At 41.7% G+C, this 20,933-nt stretch overlaps 1 protein-coding gene across 1 annotated transcript in view; it reads right to left on the bottom strand.

Moving 5' to 3' along the window:
* Positions 1-20,933, bottom strand: part of PARD3 (par-3 family cell polarity regulator) — a 1,467,145-nt gene that overhangs the window by 636,967 nt on the left and 809,245 nt on the right. Inside the window, 2 exon segments of the mRNA XM_029588581.1 lie at positions 4,932-5,120; positions 8,012-8,107. Coding sequence (XP_029444441.1) covers positions 4,932-5,120; positions 8,012-8,107 — 285 coding nt within the window.

Raw genomic sequence — 20,933 nt, 5'->3', positions numbered from 1 at the left:
CAACAGAACACTAACCTGGAAACCTTAGAGCTGACTTCCTCATTAGAGATTGAAACAGTCCTAAAGAAGCTCAAACCTGCCTCGCACCCCACGGATGCGATCCCCTCCAACTTACTCATCGCCATCTCTAAAACCGTTGCCAAGCCAATTGCCGACATCATTAATTGTTCATTAATGCAAGGTTTCATTCCAGACTCCTTGAAAATCGCAATTCTACAACCACTTCTGAAAAAACCCAACCTGTCTCCAGACGACCCTGCCAACTACCGCCCTATTGCTAATCTCCCCTTCATCTCCAAAATCTTAGAAAAAATAGTTAACGAACAACTTTCGGAATGCCTGGATGATAACAATTTCTTAGCCCCCTCTTAATTCGGCTTCCGCAAAGCACAAAACACTGAAGCTCTCTTAATCTCTCTAACGGACACCATACTTTTGAATCTTGAAAAAAAACAATCCTGTCTACTCATTCTCCTTGATCTATCAGCCGCCTTTGACACGGTGAACCACTCAATACTCTTGGATCGGCTATCGGACATCGGCATAAAAGGCACCGCTCTTAACTGGTTTAAGTCTTTTCTACAAAACAGATTCTACAAGGTCAGAATCAACAATAATGAATCACACCCTGTCTGCTCTTCTCTGGGAGTCCCTCAAGGCTCCTCATTATCCCCTACCGTATTCAATATTTATCTTTTACCGCTTTGCCAGCTCCTCTTCAAACTAAAATTATCTCACTACATTTACGCAGATGATGTGCAAATATTCATCCCGGTTACTGAATCTCTACAAAAAACCCTAGAATTCTGGAACAACTGCCTTCTAGCCATCAACAACCTTCTCTCGAGCCTTAACTTAGTTCTTAATTTCAATAAAACCGAAATACTCTTCATCTCACAAGATTGCAACCAGGCAATGTCCAACATGCCTGGTTGCAATCTTGTGCAATCAACCACCCTTTTCCTCTCAAGTTAGAAACTTCGGAGTCATCATGGACAATCAATTAAATCTAAAAAAATGTATCAATACCACCAAGGATGGCTTCTTTAAATTACAAGTTCTAAAACGGCTAAGACCTCGCCTCCACTTCCAAGACTACCGTTCAGTTTTACAAGCAATCATTTTTTCAAAAATTGACTATTGCAATTCTCTTCTACTTGGCCTCCCAGCCAACACCATTAAACCCTTACAAATGCTTCAAAATGCCTCAGCTAGGATCCTGACTAAGACCAACAAAAGAGACCATATCACCCCCATCTTGAGGAATCTACATTGGCTCCCAATTAAGTTTAGAATCATGTACAAAGTACTAACGATCATACACAAAGCCATTCACAAGCTCATTCCACTGGAGCTCAACATTCCATTTCGACCACATATTCCCTCCAGACCGATGAGAGCAGCCTACAGAGACACTCTCCTCGCCCCACCCATCAAAACTGCTTTAGGAAAACGAGCTCTGTCCACAGCAGGCCCCACGCAATGGAACTCTCTACCACCAGAACTCCGGTTGGAACAATGCCCAACTACCTTTAAAAAGAGACTCAAAACTTGGATGATCGAACAAGCTTTTCATTCTACCTTATAGGCTATCTATCAGACTAGCATTCCATCTCTGCAGCCGATCAAAACTATTTATGCACCTCATTCCCTGACCCTAAATTAATCCAGTATGCACTTAGATCTTGATCCAGGTTTAGACTTGGCTCCATGAAAGAATCTTACTATTATTATTATTTTAGTTATCCTTATACCCCAGTTCCGTTGATCCATGTTATATCCCTTGTTTAATGTAATCGCATTCTTACATGCCTGTTACTGTTATAATGTAAACTGAAGTGATATGTAATTTTGCTACATGAATTTCGGTATATAAAAATGTTAAATAAATAAAATAAATAAATTTAAAACTTGATGTCTGTATATGCCTGTAATGTAGCAGCAAACCCATATACCAGGTCTGGTTCAACTTGCTGATCAAGGTGGCAATAGTCATCACTGAGATAACAATATTTATCTTTTAAAGGTTTTCAAATACTCTCATTACCAATCCATAAACTTTTAGGAGAGTTCTCTTTAAAAGCACAGAAGCAGCTAGTGAATTCAATAACTAAGAAAAAAGCCTGAAGAAGAAACCAATATTGTAGGAGTTTCTGAAATGCCTCACATTTTTACTTGTTTACCACTTTACTGAAAATGCAAGTTGCTTAAACACTCAGTGGGGTTACATTCCTTGGGGTATCACACTCAACCAATTTTGATACAGTCATATGGCATAGGTGAGATTCCCAAAAATCTATTTTTGGCAAAAATATCCCCCAAAATGTAGGTACTGCACATGCAGGAACCTCATCCATCAATCCCCAGTGTTTCAAGAAGACACTTTGATAGTTTTGAAACCATCAAAATATTAGCAATTTGTAGGATCCTGCTCAACAAAGACTTTTGTTTCTTCTTCTGTGCCTATAGAAAATCTTAATTGAATAAGGCCATATGTTTGACATGTAATGCTCAGCACAGCTGACTTTCAAAGACATTGGGCTGCTTACGCTTTTCCATAAAAGCAATAAATTAATTTATAAAATGGAAGTTCCTTAAACAATAGTGACAGTGGCTTAAGTCTACAGGAGCTGGAGCCACTGTATACTGTGCTTTTAAAATGACTTGTTTGAATGCATTCTCCTCCAGGCCAATACAATAACGGCACACGTTAAATGGGTGCTCATGATTGAGTGCCCACTCTCTTAATGCACACCAATCCAATGTTTAAATGCGCTGCTGTAGTAAAAAGGAGGCACTAGGGAAAATTGTGCGTCCGTAGCGCCTCGGCATCGGGAGCCCAGGAGAGGTTGCTGTTAGTGGGTTAGGAAAATGGACATTCAGTTTTACAAGCATCCATTTTCCTGACCGCTGCACACTTAAAAAAAAAAAATTATTATGGTCTTTTTCGGTTTCTCCGATTTAATATCACAATATTAAGTCAGATAAGCTACAGAAATGCAGTATTTTCTGCTTTTCTGTAAACATTTGGAGCTCCCCAAGAATTAACGCCTGCTCCGTAGAGTAATAGCTAATAGCTTCATCAACATGAATTTACATATGATGAGCGCTATTAGCTATGTGCTTGATTGGACACGCGTCCAATCGCGTGTTGAGCTGTGTGCTAGCTACAGCACACAGAATTGCATTGGCCTGCTTGTGTACTATGACAGCCCAATATAAATCAGGTCACTTACACAGTGCTATACAATCAACAAGGGGAACCAATCAGTTCGCTCACCGTGAAAATGTGTATTTCTATGTTTTCACAATATTTTATCGCCTATTTTCTAAGTGCTTCCACTAGTCTTTTATTACCTACACGTCAAGTGGGATAAGAATGTCTCAATACTTAAAAAAAATTTTTAAGAAGTTGGTTGGGGTTTCATATAATTGTGTAGGCAACCCTGCCTCTTACGAGCGTGTTATAATCATGAACCTACCAACCTCCTCCTGTTTTTATGTGTATATGCAACAAAAAATATATTTTTTAAAAATGTCGTTAACAACTTTTTTCATTCAAAATGAGTAGGACATCCAGCAAAAATATATAGACCTCGAAGGGGTCTTTAGTGATACTCCAAGAAGCGTTCCAGGGTTGTTTTGAAATGACACTTCACCACCGCTCCTACACTGTTGGGTATGATATGAATTTCTTATATATGTTTGAAATCACGCTCTTTTCTACGTGAAAAAAAAACTATATGTCCATTCTATCACCCTCAAGATGTATTTAAAATCCCAACATGTACATGTTTCAGCCGGCCAGCATCCTTCCTCAGGGGATGTACCGGCAAGTGGTGTCTAGCCCTCTTTTTATGAAGGATTACGATGTAAATATCCAAATTTCAAATACTTCCCTTAAAATATTGCTGCTTTTGTACTAGCCATTAACCGTTCTCCTAGTTGGAGAATGTTTTCACATAGGTACATCAGCATTTCTAGCTCTTTAGTTTTTGCCTTTATTATTTTTGTATAATAGTAATAAATCTAATACTATATAGAATTAAGTGAAACACTAAGTCACTTGATTCCATACATAAAATAAACATACAATTCTTCACAATTGGCTATTTCAATACTTATGTTCTGAATCCTGAGAATCAATGATTAGCACACTGGAAAAAGAGAACTTGTCTGCTTTCCAGGGTTATGCACCCACCAGTAAACATATTACAGGCCTAGCCACAAAAATCTTTGGAAAGAGACTTTTGGAAACAAACTGGTTTATGAAGTCAGCAGCAATCAAGCCTATGATGCTTCCTGGAAATTGGACTCTTTGTATATTAAATCTTCTGTCAACAGATGGTTTTTGTTTGCCACAGCTAGAATGTGTTTCTTGTCTGAATGAATCTAGTTTATCTTTACTATATAATCCAGAATTCAATAAAATGTCTCTACAAAGACAGTGTTATAACATTTTCTCATGTCCTTAGAATAAGCCATTCTAGTCCTGTCGTAGCATTTGTCTAATAACCTCTTAATAGCCAACAGCATTTATCTATTCCAATCGTTTATACACTTGTCTTTTCAACTAATTTCCATAACTTGTATATCTGAATAGTTTTTTGTTTTTTTTTTTAATTGAAATGCACCAACATGATTGCTTTCTTGGAACTCTTTTAAAGGTTGTTTAAATCAAGACATAAATGTATATCAATTTGAATATAACCTACAACCATATTTCCAGAGTTAAACCAGAAAATGCCCATTAAGTCTTATCCTGTAGCATCGATATCACATCTGAGGAAGAAACCAATGAGGTCTCTAAAGTACATGCACAAAATGTTTTGTTGCTCTTTTAAAAGGTATTACTACGGCAAAGATTCCACACTCAGAATGCTCTGAAAATCATCATAAAGCATGACCTATGAGGTAAGGAATGCTCTTACCTTTGATGCTGCTCCTCCATTAATAATGTTCTTAACAAAGATTCCCAAGTCGGCATGGTTTTCCTTAGACCGGTTACCTTTGACACTGACACCAAGTCCTGCTGATCCTGAATCATTCAGGGGAATTTCAAATGTCAGGAATTCTCTAGTCCCATCAGGAGTAAGAACAAGATCATCTTCTTCAGCTTTCTGTTGAGAGGAGATCATATTGCCTTCAAAGCATCGCTTAAAAAGCACCAACTTTGTTTAAAAATTAAACACTTTTCTAGTGAATAATCAACAAAACCCAGGGAGCACTATCTAACAGCAGCAACCTTTTGATCTTGCTGCTGATACAGCAGAAAAAAAAAAATTACAAAATCTCACATATAAAATTGTGAATTTTTTAATTTTCTCTTTTTGAAAGCAACAATAAAGGCCTTGGTTTCCTGCAGCAGCTCCTGGGTATTTCTCAGGCAAGAGCTAGGAAATTCTGGAATGATTCAGTGGCACATGTGCATAAAGTAGCATACAGCTTATACCGCTTAATATGCACATAAGCCGAAGATAGAGCCCATCTGTCAGCCAAATTTAATAACAAAATGTACATCAGTTCATCATTCATCAACATAAAACTGTAAACAAATCAGCCTACCTAAAACTGCTAAACTTTTAATCTGGGCAGGAAATATAAATTAACATATTACAATAATGGAAAAAAAAAATCTATACATCCCTTCACTCATCTAACCAGGATATCAAGAAGACTGAATAAGCTAAACTAAAACGGAGGCCATCTGACTAGCTAGCTAGACCAAGATTCCTGAACCTAACTCGTGCGTCTTTTTCTGATGAGGAAGCCATACCAGTGCAAAATCTCAGGGTCCCAGCTGACAGCTTTCTATCTATGGTTACAAAGATCAGACAGGTCTTTAAGTGCTGCTTTATGCACTTGCAACTTTTTAAACAGCTTCTTAAACAGCCATAAAGTGGATTTTATCAAGTAGTCCAGGTGTTAATTACCACTAGACTTGAATTTTGCAATTCCCTTTTGAATGAGTTATCATCTAAAAATATTTTGCTGAATCCAGTTAATTCAAATTGCTGCTCGCACTGAGGATAACTTTTAAACAAATGTGCACATGGGTTATAAAATTCACGTAAATCTACCCTGAAACATTCAGATGCATGAAAAAGATATGCATGAATAGATATTCAAGCTAGCTGGTTAAGTTCTGATTTATCCAGTTAAGTGGAAGTTTTGCCATTACTTAGTTGGATAAGTCGGCTAGCTCTTAAAAGTGTTACTTATCACATTACATAAGATAGCTGGAAAAGTCTTTAAACATGCCATTTATCCAGCTAACCCCATCAGTCATCAAAAAAAGTAAATAACTCATGAGTTATCAAAAAGGGGCGTGTTTAGGGAAATTTGTAAGTTACCATAACATGCGGTAACTTACCGCTTCGCATAGGTATTATCGAATGGTGCGGTAAACTTAGTGCGCCTTGCAATAATCCCTATTTTTCACATCCTGTGCTGGGAGGGAGGGAGAGAGAGTGATAGCACACCTATCTACAAGGCCCTCCTAGTAAAGTATTTATATCTCTATAGGAGGGCCCTCTGATAGGTCGAGGTGAGGTGTTATTGGTGGTTTAGGGTTTGCATGTAGAATGAGACTTACGAATAGCACAGTACACCTTGGTGAAGATTTGACATCATTTGGAGTGAGGAAAGTCTCTCACCCTAGCATGATGGACTCTATAATAGGGTACCATCAAGCTAGGGTGGGGGAACATAGTATAAATTTCATCTTTGTGAGACTTTCCTCACTTCCAATGACTTCAAATCTTCACCAAGGTGTACTGTGCTGTTTGTATGTCTCATTCTACATGAGAAACTGGCCCCTAAACCACCACTAACACCTCATCTCGACCTATCAGGGGGCCCTCCTATAGAGATATAAATAGGTGCACAGAGTGAGGCCCTCCCCTGAGGCTCTCTCTCTAAATATATGTCCAGAAATGGCCAAAACACAATTCCAGAAATTTATTGCGAATTGCGTTAAGGCCATTTCAGACATATTGCACAGCTTAATGCCAGGGAAAAAGATGTAGTTATTTCTGGCATTAAAACTGTGCGACAGCATGTGTTATGCTATCGCACAACGCAATATGGCCCCTAATTTAACTTAAACCCACTCAAACTCCTCCTCCAATCCCGCCCCCTCAAAAATTTGCATTCACGCTGTGCTTTATGGCATTAATGCCACAACGCATTTTAATGCATGATGCTATAAGATAGCTTCGCCACTACTTAGCTGGATAAGTCAGACTTCATCTGGCTAAATGGCATACAACAGCTCTGTGTGTAGATTTTTTCTTCAAAAATATATGCAGGGAGATTTTTCACATATAGTTTACATGCACTTAGGTCTCGAACGTCGGCTTTTGTGTGTGTGTAAATCGGAAGATTTTCTAATATGCATGTGTCAATGAAATTACCAGTTTTCCCAGTCCATCTGTAGGTCATAGAGACTCGCCTGGCTCTTTAGCCTGAACTCCCCCCAGATCCCCCATGCAGTCCATATTTCACATTAAAGATGTTTACTATCATTTAAGCCAGATAAAGAACAGCTATAAATATGCATGAGTAAGCTGCCAAATCTACAAGCATAAATTTCCTATAAAATAGCATCTTACACAAGTAATAGTGGGTCCTGCCCGGAATGTCGCTTTTTTACACATGTAAATTTACTTGCAAACTCTTACTTATGCGCAAAAGTTTCAACCTTCAAAACAGCATGAACGTACATGCTAACGTTTCTATGCATAACCTTTTGAAAATTCACCTTTAAATGATTTGTTTATTCATTTGTTTTGCCTCATACTGTTGATGTTACTTTGTAACTTGACCAGAGATTCTTCCTACTAATGGGCGTGTATAAAAGACTATTAAATGAATGAAAGTGGCTCTTTCCCCTAACCAAAAGTTGCACCAAAATGTCATGTCCTGCCTGCGAGCCTTTTGACTGGCAGAGGTTCTTGAATATCCCAAATTTCTACTGCTCTCCAGTTTAGCACTGGTAGAGGACCCTTACCTTGGAAATCTGGCAAGGGTGTGGAGAACCGGCCTCACTCATTGCACAGAGGACTTGGTGAGATATAGGGCTGCCTAGATAGATTACAGCAGGCATCTATAATACAACAGTAAGATCTGGTTCAGGGTGTGGCTGGTACGAATTGGTGAAGGAATACGTAGTCATTAAATCCGGTTAAATAAATAAATAGGCACAGGGGTGGTTCAATCATTTGACAGGGTGAGGTAGCTCCATTAAGTAACAAAATTTTGGGCTGGCTGCAAATGCCCCCCAAAACACTCCAGCAGGAGCAGCTGCCTTGTCTTGCATTGAGACTATGCGGGTTTCCCGTACCTCGTGGGTAGAAAGAAGAGCCCCATGGCAATGGAGATGATGACATGACTGCAGGGTTTCCACGCACCACAGGCAGGAACATAAGAAATTGCCAAACTGGGTCAGACCAAGGATCCAACAAGCCCAGCATCCTGGGTAACAAGTACCTGTCAAATACTCAAATAGTAAATAGACCCCATCCTACTAATGCCAGTAATACCAGTGGCTATTCCCCCTAAGTCAACTTGATTTGTGGGAGAATGGTAATCTAAAGACATTTTTTAAATCTGTGGCAGAAAATGTTGGGAGTTTATTTTTTTTACTCCTTCAATTTCCTGGCTCTATTTCCATGTTGAAATTATTTCAAAATACACAAGTCCTTAAAAAAAATCAAAGTGTAAAATAAAATCGCTAATATTTGCCTGATTCACTAAAACTGCACACATGTGACAGAACATTTCTGTATAACTGACATGTGATCCATTAGGATGAAATGTTGTTATACTGATGAAGTCTGTTAATGCAAATAAAAAATTTTAAAATAAATGAAAATAAACTTGAGGCCTGCAGAGGGATATTACATGTTGTGCTGAATGATATTTCATTCCCTCACAGTCCAGTATTTCCACATTGCCGCTGTCTTCTACTGGAAACACAACTCCATCCCAATTTTACTTTTATACTTCTGCACTCTTTGAAACAGTATGTTTAGCTTCATGGAGAAAGACGATGAAATCTGAGCAAATACAAATGCTAAATACAGAAAACTGCAGAAAAATATAGAAAACTCTGAAAATTCAAAAGCAGCCTGCATATGGCAGCATTGGCAGATATGCTTTCTCAGTGTCATTTCAGATGAGTACGCATATGCTTTTCTTTGAATTTCATTTTTGACTAACATCGAGGTCTACTAACACCTTTATTACTGCTTAATATGCATTAATATTTATAATAGCACAGATTTTTGAACTGAAATGTAATGAGCTGACCAAAATGCAAAATCATGCTAATCAGTCCAGTTATTCATAGCATAGTTTGGGTTAACTACACCTCTAGCATGTTATTGCAGCATATCAACATGCTATTGTAAAGCATGTAAAGCCTTTAATAAACAGCAAATTAAATGTGCAGCAATAACATATGTCAGAGCACTTTTAATGTAGTTTAGTAAATATGCCCTGTTGTGTTTCTCATTAGACCCAAAACAGGAAATTTTCTTATACTTAGAAAATAATACCTTTGGTTTCTGGAAGAATCTAAACAAACCCAGTGGATTTTTTTCAGGAGCCAAGATTAATGATAGCAGCTTGTTGTTTTTGAGGGCCATAAAAAATAAAACAGATCATCAAGGTGTTGGTGTTTGAGGTAGTTGTGGGTGGATCCATGGGCCGGTGGCAGATAACCACGCCCCCGGGGGAAGATCCCGAGAGGGACCACCGGTCAAGCTCAGATTATGGAGACAGACACACACTAGTTCTTTTATTAAACAGTATATTGAACCACCAGAGGTGGCAGTAGTGAGCTGGAAGTGCCCGACAGGGCTGTAGTCTCTCGGGTACTGGAACAGCGATCCTGGATAACTGAGCTGTAGAGAAACTGAATATAGTGAGTTGGCAGAGAATACAGAGTTCAGGAACAGAACCCTTGATGGTACACACAATAGTCTCTAGAAGTAGTCCAGGTGTTGGAATGAGTTAGGCCCTCAAGGAGCGAGTGCCTGGTTCCAGGGAAAGCTCTGAGAGAGAGATGGTAACTCACTGGTGTAGTAGGCAGCGATGACTTCCAGGCAGAGTAAGTATTCAGCAACCAGTCTGGGAACATGGGCCCTCGAGGAGCAAGTACCGGTTCCAGACTGTGACCTGAAAAGCAAAGAGAGAGCGAGGCTCCCGAGGAGCAGGTACCCCTGGTAAGTCCGAGGAGGCAGAGTAGCTTAAGTAGAGTAACCCTTGCTAACTCGATTCGTTAGTGATTTCTAATTATATATCCGGTACTGCTGACGTCATCTCAGGGGGACGCCCCTGAGGTTCGTGCCATTGCTGGTACATCAGTCGGGGGCTGCACCACGCGCGCGCCCTTAGCCTCTTGTGAAACATGGCGGATTGCAGCGTCGAGTCACTCCAGAGACGCCAAAGGAAGACGGCAGAATGACGCCACGGCAGCCAACCTTCCACTTGAGCAAGAGGGTCGCCAAGGAGATGAGGAGGGCGGAGTGGAGACGTCGAGCAGCGACGGTCGCAACAGTACCCCCCTTTCAAAGGGCGATTTCCTCTTCGGTGGGTTTTGAAGGATGCGCGAGGTGGAACTGACGAAGCATCTATTTGTCCAGAATATTGGTCTGAGGCTCCCAAGAGTTTTCTTCGGGGCCAAAACCTTCCCACTTTAGAAGGTATTCGAAAGTCTTGCCTCTTTTATGAACATCCAGGACCTCTTCGACTTTGAATTCTAAGTCGTCTTCTGCATTGATGACAGGTGGATCTTGAGGTTTGGAAGAAAATTTGCTGAATATGAGTGGTTTCAGAAATGAAACGTGGAAAGCATTATGGATGTGGAGACCAGGTGGTAGCTTCAGACGGTAGGTGACTTTGCCAGTACGTTGAAGGACTGAGAATGGTCCCACATAGCGAGGAGCAAACTGAAAGGATGGTAGTTTAAGTCTGAGGTGCTTGGTTGACAGCCAGACCTTGTCTCCCAGTTTGAAGACTGGGGCTTGCGAATGGTGCACTTCGAGTGTCTCTTAGCACAGTCACTCGCTTTGAGCAGCATGTCCTTTGTCTTAACCCACAGTTTATGGATATCATCAGCAGTGGTTTGAGCTGCTGTGCTGGGGACGTCACTGAGAGTTTCAGTGGTGTTGGAGAACGTCCATAAACCACTTCAAATGGTGACAATCCAGTAGATGTTGCTGGATGAGAGTTGATGGCAAATTCAGCCCATGGAAGCAATTCGGCCCAGTTGTTCTGTCGTGACGTGACGTAGGCTCGAAGGAACTGCTTCATGGTACGATTCATCCGCTCCATTTGGCCATTCGACTTGGGATGGTAGGCTGACGTATAGTCCAGAGTGATGTCAAACAATTTGCACAAGGCCTTCCAGAATTGTGCCGTGAATTGGGCCCCTCGGTCAGATATGATGTGAGAAGGTAGTCCGTGGAGGCGGAATATGTGCTTTATGAAGAGCTTAGCAAGCTCCAAGGCTGATGGTATGCCAGGGAGCGTCACGAAGTGTGCTATCTTGCCAAATCAATCCACTGTCACCCAGATGGTAGTCATTCCTCCGGAAGTAGGTAAATTGACTACAAAGTCAGTAGCAATGTGTGACCAGGGTCGATCCGGAACAAGCAATGGTTGCATCTGACCCCATGGTTGTCCAGAAGCAGGTTTGTTCTTAGCACAATTGGTGCAGGATGCCACATAGGATTAGGTATCCTTTTTGATAGTAGGTCACCAATATAGCTCCTGTATCTTGAGCAGGGTACGGCGTTGGCCAGGATGACCAGCCAGCTTGGAATCGTGCGCCCAAAAGAGCATTTTCTTCCTGAGTCTTTTTGGAACGATGGTTTTACCAGCGGGCACAGACTGGGTAGATGCCAAGAGGATTTTCTTCGGGTCAATTATGTGCTGTGGCTCATCAGACACATCCTCCAAGTGAAAAGAGCGTGACAGAGCGTCTGCTCTGGTGTTTCTATCTCCAGGGCGAAACATGAGCACAGAGTCGAACCTATTAAAAAATACGGACCATCTGGCCTGTCTGTAATTCAGGCTTGTGCATGATGGAGATACTCTAGATTTTTATGATCCGTGAATATGGTTATTTGATGTTGAGCGCCTTCGAGCCAAGGCCGCCATTCCTCGAATGCAAGCTTTATTGCCATAAGCTCTTTATCGCCAATCCCATTGTTTTTCTCGGCTGCAGAGAATCTACGAGAGAAGAATGAACAGGGACATAAGGCTTTAGAGTCTCCAGATTGGCTCAACACAGCCCCTACCCCCACATCTGAAGCATCAACTTCTACTATGAAGGGCTTGTTGGGGTCTGGATGCCACAAGCACGGTTCTGTGGAGAAGGCAGTCTTGAATTTCTCGAATGCGAAAATGGCCTCCGCTGATCACTTTGCTTCGATAATAATTTGTGAACCCCAGGAATCTCCTTAAAGCCTTCAGGCTGGAAGGTTGAGACCAATTCTTGATACTTTCAAGTTTGTGAGGGTCCATTTGGAAGCCTTCCTTTGACACTATGTAGCCTAGAAAAGGCACAGAGTGTTTGTGAAATTCACACTTAGAGAGTTTGGCGTACAGCCGGTGTTCGCGGAGACGGTGGAGTACTTGCTTAACGTCTGCAATGTGAGTGTACAAATCCTGGAAGAAGATCAGTATGTCATCCAGGTAGACCACAACGTGCTTATACAGCAGATCCCGCAAGATATCGTTCATCATATTTTGGAAAATGGCAGGTGCATTGCACAATCCGAATGGCATTACAAGATACTCGAAGTGTCCGTCTCGCGTATTGAAGGCTGTTTTCCATTCATCGCCGCTCCGAATGCGAATGAGGTTGTAGTCCCCCTTTAGGTCAAGCTTAGAAAATATCTTGGCCCCTTGCAGCCTGTCTAACAGCTCCGAGATTTACGGCAAGGGGTAACGATCTTTGATCGTGATTTCGTTTAGACCTCAGTAATCGATACATGGACGTAGGGTACCGTCCTTCTTCCCCACAAAGAAAAAGCCTGCGCCAGCCAGCTATTTTGATGGTCGGATAAAGCCCTTCTGGATATTTTCTTCAATGTATTCCGACATTGCTTTATTCTCGAGAGCTGAGAGAGGGTACACTCCTCCCTTCGGTGGCTCAGTGTTGGGCTTCAGTCTTATGGCACAGTCATAGGGCCTATGTGGAGGAAGAATATCAGCCGCTTCTTTGGAGAATACATTTATTTATTTATTTATTTATAGCTTTTATATACCGAGGTTCAATTAACAAGATTAATTATCACTTCGGTTTACATTACAACCAGCAAAATTAACAGATACATATACATTAACAGATACAGATACATTAACATAATACATCCCCGAAGGATGCGTATTGGGGCGGCAGCCCTGGCATCATTGGAGTCATAGGCATGCACATGATAGGAGAGATCTCCTTAAGGCACTTCCCATGACCTTCGGGGCCCCAGCGAGTGAGATCCAAGGATTCCCAGTCAAATTGGGGTTGGTGCACTTGTAACCAGGGTAACCCCAGGATGATAGGGTGCATGGCCTTTTCCAGTACAAAGAAGGAGAGCGATTCCGTATGGAGAGCTCCGGTGCAGAGCGTAACTGGCACGGTATTGGCAAGTAAGGGTTATCCACGAATTGAGGATAACAGTAGTGGATTTTTCAACTTGATGAGGGGGATCCTCAAATATTCCACTAGTCGTCTAAGAATGACGTTGCCCCCTGCCCCTGAGTCCACCAGGGCCGTGATTGGTCCGTAGGTCAAGGAGAAGAGAAAGCGGGGGAGAAGTCGCAGTAGGGCCTAAGAATGGTCCTACTGCAGGACTTAGGCCCTGTCCGATTTCTGGACAAATGGGCCATGTAGAGACATCATGGCTGGGCTGACAGCAGTACATGCATAGGCCGTGCTTCTTCCGAAGTCTTCTCTCTTTGGAAGTAAAATGTCCATGACCAAGTTGCATCGGTTCATCTTTATCTAAAGCAGGAATTACTGGAACCATCCGAGGTGCAGATATGGCACTAGCCTGTTTCAACCCAGGTAACACCTTGGGCCGGAGTTCCTTCACCTTGTCCCGGAGCCGATGATCAATCTGAGTGGCCAAGGCAACTAATTCATCCAGTGAGTGAGCTGTTTCGCGAGCAGCCAGCTCATCTTTTAAATGGGTATCCAGGCCTCTGCAAAAGAGTGTCTTGAGACATTTGGGGTCCCAGCGAAGTTCTGCCACAAGAGTTTTGAACTCGATGGCAAATTCAGCCAATGATCTGCTGCCTTGCTTCAATTCCACCAAAGCAGAACCGGCTACAGCAGTACGAGCAGGGTCGTTGAAAACGGATTTAAACAAGTCCATAAATCCTTCTATGTCCTGCAAAATGGGGTCATTGTGCTCCCACAAGGTAGATGACCAAAACAAGGCCTTACCATCCAGGTATGAAAGGATGTAGGTGGTCTTGGAAAGAGCCGTTGGAAATAAAGATGGCTGTAAGGCAAAGTGCATGCAGCACTGGTTTAAGAAGCCCCGGGCTTTCTGAATTTCACCGGAAAAGTGGATAGGAGCTGCCAGAGGTACAGCAGTTTAAAGTTACCTCCTGGGAGGTTGTCGGTGAGATTACCTGATTGTTCGACTGCCTGATTCTGCCTTGGTGTTTTTCCTGCTCCGGCACCAGCCCCGACCGCCGAGCCTGACGTCAGAGGGAGGCGCCAACTGGGCATCTTGAAAGGCCCACTCCTGCGGCGAAGGGGTGGAGGTTGTCGGTGAGATTACCTGATTGTTCGACTGCCTGATTCTGCCTTGGTGTTTTTCCTGCTCCGGCACCAGCCCCGACCGCCAAGCCTGACGTCAGAGGGAGGCGCCAACTAAACGTCTTGGAGGGCCCGCTCCTGCGGCGTGTCGCTGCCGCGGCGCATCGCCAAGCCGCGCGCGCCCAAGAGGCGCACGCGACTTTGTTCAACTTAGTTTGATTAGTTTGAGCAGTCATTCTGATCAGTCAGACTTTTTATTATTGAAAGTTTTGGTTTATTTGATTCATCAAATTTAAGGACTATTTAAACTAATAAGATCTGATATGCCAGCGAAAAGGAAAGGCAAGATTCGGGTGTTTCCCTCGACACCCCCATCCTCTGCCTTTACCCAGCTGGAAATCAACAAATTTCTGATCCAACATGAAGAGCGAGGAGCTGAGGACTCCGTTGGGGGTACAGGAAATGGAGATTCGGGTACCCCCCAGGAAGAAGCCTCCCTCAGCCCAGACAGCCGCCCACCCCCAGCCCAACGCAGTGAGGACAACGGTGAAGTTCTGCAAGCCCCGGTGGAAAGGGATACAGATCAGGGGGAACCCTTGTCCCAAAATGGTGGAAACCTGCTGCAGACTACATCTGAGCTTGGACAGGTAACTCTTGAAAGGATTTTAGAAGCTGTAAATGGTTTAAGCAGTGCTATGACTCGAATGGAGAAGAAAATGGATAACGTAACAACAGAGTTTCAAGGGAAACTACTGACTGTGCAGACTCAAAACAATGAGACAATACGTAGGCTAACTGAAACTGAGAAAGATTTGAAATCATTACAACAGGTTAATGTTTGTTTGATCAAAGACCAAATGGCCAGTGTTAGACGGTTGGAAATGTTAGAAAATAGGATGCGGCATCTAAACGTAAGAATAACCAACTTTCCACAGGTATTGGGAGAATTACCTTATATATCTTTGAAAAGATTTTTCATAGAAAAATTATCCTACATTGAGGAAGAAATTCCTCAAATTAATACCTGTTACTTTCTTACTCAAAGGACACAGGTTCCAGTAAATTTGACCAATTTCTTGGAAGACTCTACGTTAGATGTCGTACATAGAAATACATTAATTGTATCTTTTGTCACTGCTCAAGATGTAAGGTTATGAAACAATACTTTAAAAAATGTCCAACTAGCTTTCATGGCCAGGTGGTAAAATTATACCCTGATTTGGCACCAATAACTAGAAGCAGACGTAAGGAATTTCTTGCTCTACGTCAACAAATTGTCTCATTGGGATTTGTATTTCTATTGCGTTTTCCATGCAGATGTGAGTTAAAGAAAGGAGAGCAAGTATATGTATTTCATCAAGTTAATCAACTACAACAGTTTATTGATGCACAGCAAATTAATATAACTGCATTAGAAACACCTATAGCAGAATCCTCTCCTACAATTGTTACTTAGATATGTGCACGGCAAGATGGGCATGAAGTATAGATAATTGGTCCATGAAATTATTGGAGTTTTTTGCATTTGTTTTATTTTTCTTATTGAATCTCCAAGATTTCCAAGTCCTTTAAATTCAGCCTCCCCTTTTTTTCTCTACATTAAGGCCTATTTCAAATATAAGTAATTATTTGACAATCTTAAGAATATTTAGAATTCATAATATGGAAATAAATGAAGGTTTCCTATAATAGTTGTGAATGGTATTGAAGTATTATATACTAAATATACGATTGTTTTATTTTTTATTTTTATTTCTGTAATTAATGATATTAATTTTTCACTTATGTTAAAATACAGTTTATTTCTTTTTGTTAAGATTGTAATGAAAATGATAAATAAAGTAATAAAAAAAAATAATAATAAAGTTACCTCCTGTAACTGACCTTCTTGGTTGGGAGGTGTGCCTTGAATCTTCTGTGTGTGTAGCTGATGTAATGCCGAAGTAAGTTTCTCCAAGGCGTCTTGCTGCTCCACAATGCGCTGGGACAGGCCTAGTATGGCCTGCAAAGCACTGAGTTGTGCCGGATCCATGGAGTTAGCAATCTGTTGGTGTTTGAGGTAGTTGTGGGTGGATCCTTGGGCCGGTGGCAGATGACCACGCCCCCAGGGAGAGGGACCACCGGTCAGGCTCAGAGTATGGAGACAGACACACACTAGTTCTTTTATTAAATAGTATATTGAACCACCAGAGGTGGCAGTAGTGAGCTGGAAGTGCCCGACAGGGCTGTAGTCCCTCGGGTATTGGAACAGCGATCCTGGATAACTGAGCTGTAGAGAAACTGAATATAGTGAGTTGGCAGAGTATGCAGAGTTCAGGAACAGAACCTTGATGGTAACACTCACACAATAGTCTCTAGAAGTAGTCCAGGTGTTGGAATGAGTTAGGCCCTCGAGGAGCGAGTACCTGGTTCCAGGGAAAGCTCTGAGAGAGAGATGGTAACTCAATGGTGTAGTAGGCAGCGATGACTTCCAGGCAGAGTAAGTATTCAGCAACCAGTCTGGGAACATGGGCCCTCGAGGAGCGAGTACCGGTTCCAGACTGTGACCTGAAAAACAAAGAGAGAGTGAGGCCCCCGAGAAACAGTTACCCCTGGTAAGTCCGAGGAGGCAGAGTAGCTTAGGTAGAGTAACCCTTGTTAACTCGATTCGTTAGCGATTTCTAAGACCTTATATATCCGGTACTGCTGACGTCATCTCAGGGGGATGCCACTGAGGTTCGCGCCGTTGCTGGTACATCAGTCGGGGCCGCGCCACACGCACGCCCTTAGGCCCTTGTGAAACATGGCAGATTGCAGCATCGAGTCGCTCCGGAGACGCCGGAGAAAGACGGCAGAATGACGCCGCAGCAGCCAACCTTCCACTTGAGCAAGAGGGAGTCGCCAAGTAGGTGTGGAGGGTGGAGTGGAGACGTCGAGCAGCGACGGTCGCAACACAAGGTACACAAAGACAACCATTCTCATTCAAACTTTGCCCACTGTGTATAAATTAGTTTCAAAGACACGTAATACTTATATTCTGAAAACTTGATTTGTCAGTGATGGAGGTTCTGAATCTGTGGACACGACACCCTAGGCGGCGCAATCACATCACTAGAGCTGGAGGAAGCAAGAAGGGATTTTTTGCCAGGCTATCCATGGTTGCTAATCTGGACCCTTTCTGAAATTCCTTCCTCTTCTACTTTGCAGCTAGGTTGGAAGGTTGAGGATGTTGCTACCACAACCTGGTAATTCTTTTTTATTTTAAGAAAGTTACCATTGGGATAGCCAGCACTACCCTGGTATAAGCAATGCAGGAAACAGTCAGCTTCTCCCTCCTTGCTGAAACAGAGAGTAGTTGAGAATGAGTAAGGCTGTTTGCCTTCTCCTTTTTCAATGAAGGACAGAGAAGCCAGGGACATGAAATATCTGTACCTCCTTGCCCACCCAATGAAACAGTGAAGAGTCAGGAACAAGTGGGACCATTTGCTGACTCATCCTTGACTGCCCAATAAATCAGAACGGAGCCTCCACCTTGTCATCCTCCTAAGCTGCAAATTACAGAACAGCCACCTGCTCCACCACCCAAAAGAGAGAGAAGCCAGAGAGGACAGGGGATAGGATTCGTTAATTAAGGTGGTTAAAATAATTAAATTATATTTGCAAATCAAAACATGGGGTGGGCTTGTAGCCCATGTATAGTATTTGAGGGGGTTGAATACGGTAAATGTTGAGTTCTACTGGTTTATGATCTATAAAAAGGAAAAAAAAAAAAAAGCCCCACTGTTTGCTTATTTTGGTGCCTTATTCCACTAAAACCACTGCAAGTTTAGGGTTCTCCAGAACAGCAGCTGTACAGATCTAGAAATGACAATAAAACCGCTAAGCCTAAGTAGTATCTATGTTATGTCCTTTGTAAGAGCTATTTGGCAAGTAGGCTAACATTGGTATGATCATGCATAACAAACAGCAACATATAAAAAGTAGGTATTATTATGCCATGAAATAAAATAATATTTGAATAATTTTGTCAAGGAGCACAGCATTATAAAACATAGATCTCTAACAGCTTAAAACTTAAGAAGGAACACAGGAAGGAGAAGTAATTTGTTTAGGGTTATATAAAAAGTTGTGAAATCACTAGGGGATTGTGATAAATTGCAGGAGGACCTTGCGAGACTAGAAAACTGGGCATCCAAATGCAGATAAAATTTAATGTGGATAAGTGCAAAATGACGCACAGAGAAAAATAACCCACACTATAGTTATACGAAGTTGGGTTCCATATGTTACCACCCAGGAAAAAGATCTAGGTGTCATAGTGAACAATGCATTAAAATTGCTGGCTCAGTGTGCTACAGCTGTCAAAAAAGCAAACAATGTTAGGAATTATTAGGAAAGGAATGGTGAATAAAACAGAGATGTCACAATGCCTCTGTATCGCTCCATGGTGAGACTGCACCTTGAGTACTCTGTGTGAATCTGGTCATCACATCTCAAAATAGATATAGTTGCATTAGAAAAGGTACAGAGAAAGGTGACCAAAATGATAAAGGGGGTGGAATGGCTCCCCTATGAGGAAAGGCTAAAGAGGTTAGGGGTGTACAGCTTGGAGAAGAGATGGCTGAGGGAAGCTATGATGAAGATCTGCAAAACCATGAGAGGACTAGAACGGGTAAATTTGAATCTGTTATTTACTCTTCCAGATAATACAAGGACTAAGGGACACTCCATGAATTTAGAAAGTAGCACATTTAAAGTAAATCGGAGAAAATTCTTTGTTACTCAACGCACAATTAAGCTCTGGAATTCAATGCTAGAGGATGTGGTAAACATAGTTGTTATTTCTGGTTTAAAAAAAATGTTTTGGACAAGTTCCTGGAGAAGTCCATAAACTGCTATTAATCATGTTGAATTAGGAAATAGCCACTACTTATTTCCAGTATTAATAGCATGGGATTTATTTAATGTTTGGATATCTGTCAGTTACTTATATCTTGGATTGGCTACTGTTGGAAACAGGATGCTGGGCTTGATGGACCCTTGGTCTGACCCAGTATGGCAACTTATGTTCATATATGGGGCATGGAACGGCTGCCCCATGAGGAAAGGCTAAAGAAGTTAGGGCTGATCAGTTTGGAGAAGAGACGACTAAGGGGGGATATGATAGAAGTCTACAAAATCATGAAAGGACTTGAAGTTAATGTAAATTGGTGATTTATTCTCTCACTCCATGAAGTTAGCAAGTAGCTCATTTAAAACAAATTGAAGAAAATTCTTTTTCAATCAGCGCATAGTTAAACTCTGGAATTCATTGCCAGAGGATGTGGTTTCAAGCAGTTAGTGTTACTGGGTTTAAGACTAACTGCTGAAACCACATCTATCTAATGTTTGGGTACTTGCCAGGTACTTGTGACTTGGATTGGCCACTGTTGGAAACAGGATACTGGACTTGATGGACCCTTGGTCTGACCCAGTATGGCATTTCTTATATATGTTATGTTACGATATGTTATATATGGTAAATGGAGGTAGGGAGATTGAACCTTGCGACTCCAGAAGTCATAGCTCTAATCTAACAACTTTATAACAATATCTGCCTCCTAATATCTTTCTAATGTCTAAGGGGGAATGTATTCAGTTTTGCTTTCTAATACAAAATTTCTCTATTAGCTCTTTTAAGAGAAAAATGTTCATAGATCACTACATATTTATTTTAAGTATATTTTTTTAATCACCTAACTGTGACACACCCAAGGGGACATACAATGGGAATAACTAATGGAAAACCAAAACAGTAATATTCACCATGCCCATGGATACATACTGCAGGAAATGTTTTGATATTTATGATTGCGGATATGTTAATATTATGATCCACGCACACATCTAGGAATCAATCTTCAAAGTGACTGGCAACCTCTACAATATAACAGCAATATGCGTATTAAGTGAATTTCCATTTAAAGAAAAACTAAGCAGAAAATACCATGACTAGTGGGGGCAAACTTTAAAGGGATTCCCGTGGGCAGCACATTTACGTGCATGAAAAAACCCTTTGAAAATGACCCCAGGCCCTCTAGCAGGAAAAAGTATTCACCCTGTCTACCAGCATGCAAAGGAAAGGGTGGCGCTGTAGTCAGGGGAGAGCTAACAGGCAGACGTGTGGGGATTTCATTTT

This window comes from Rhinatrema bivittatum, chromosome 2, assembly GCF_901001135.1.
Source record: "Rhinatrema bivittatum chromosome 2, aRhiBiv1.1, whole genome shotgun sequence".
Classification (NCBI taxonomy): Eukaryota; Metazoa; Chordata; class Amphibia; order Gymnophiona; family Rhinatrematidae; genus Rhinatrema; species Rhinatrema bivittatum.
The sequence above is the reverse complement of the archived record's forward strand: the minus strand, read 5'-3'. Positions and strand labels throughout refer to the sequence as shown.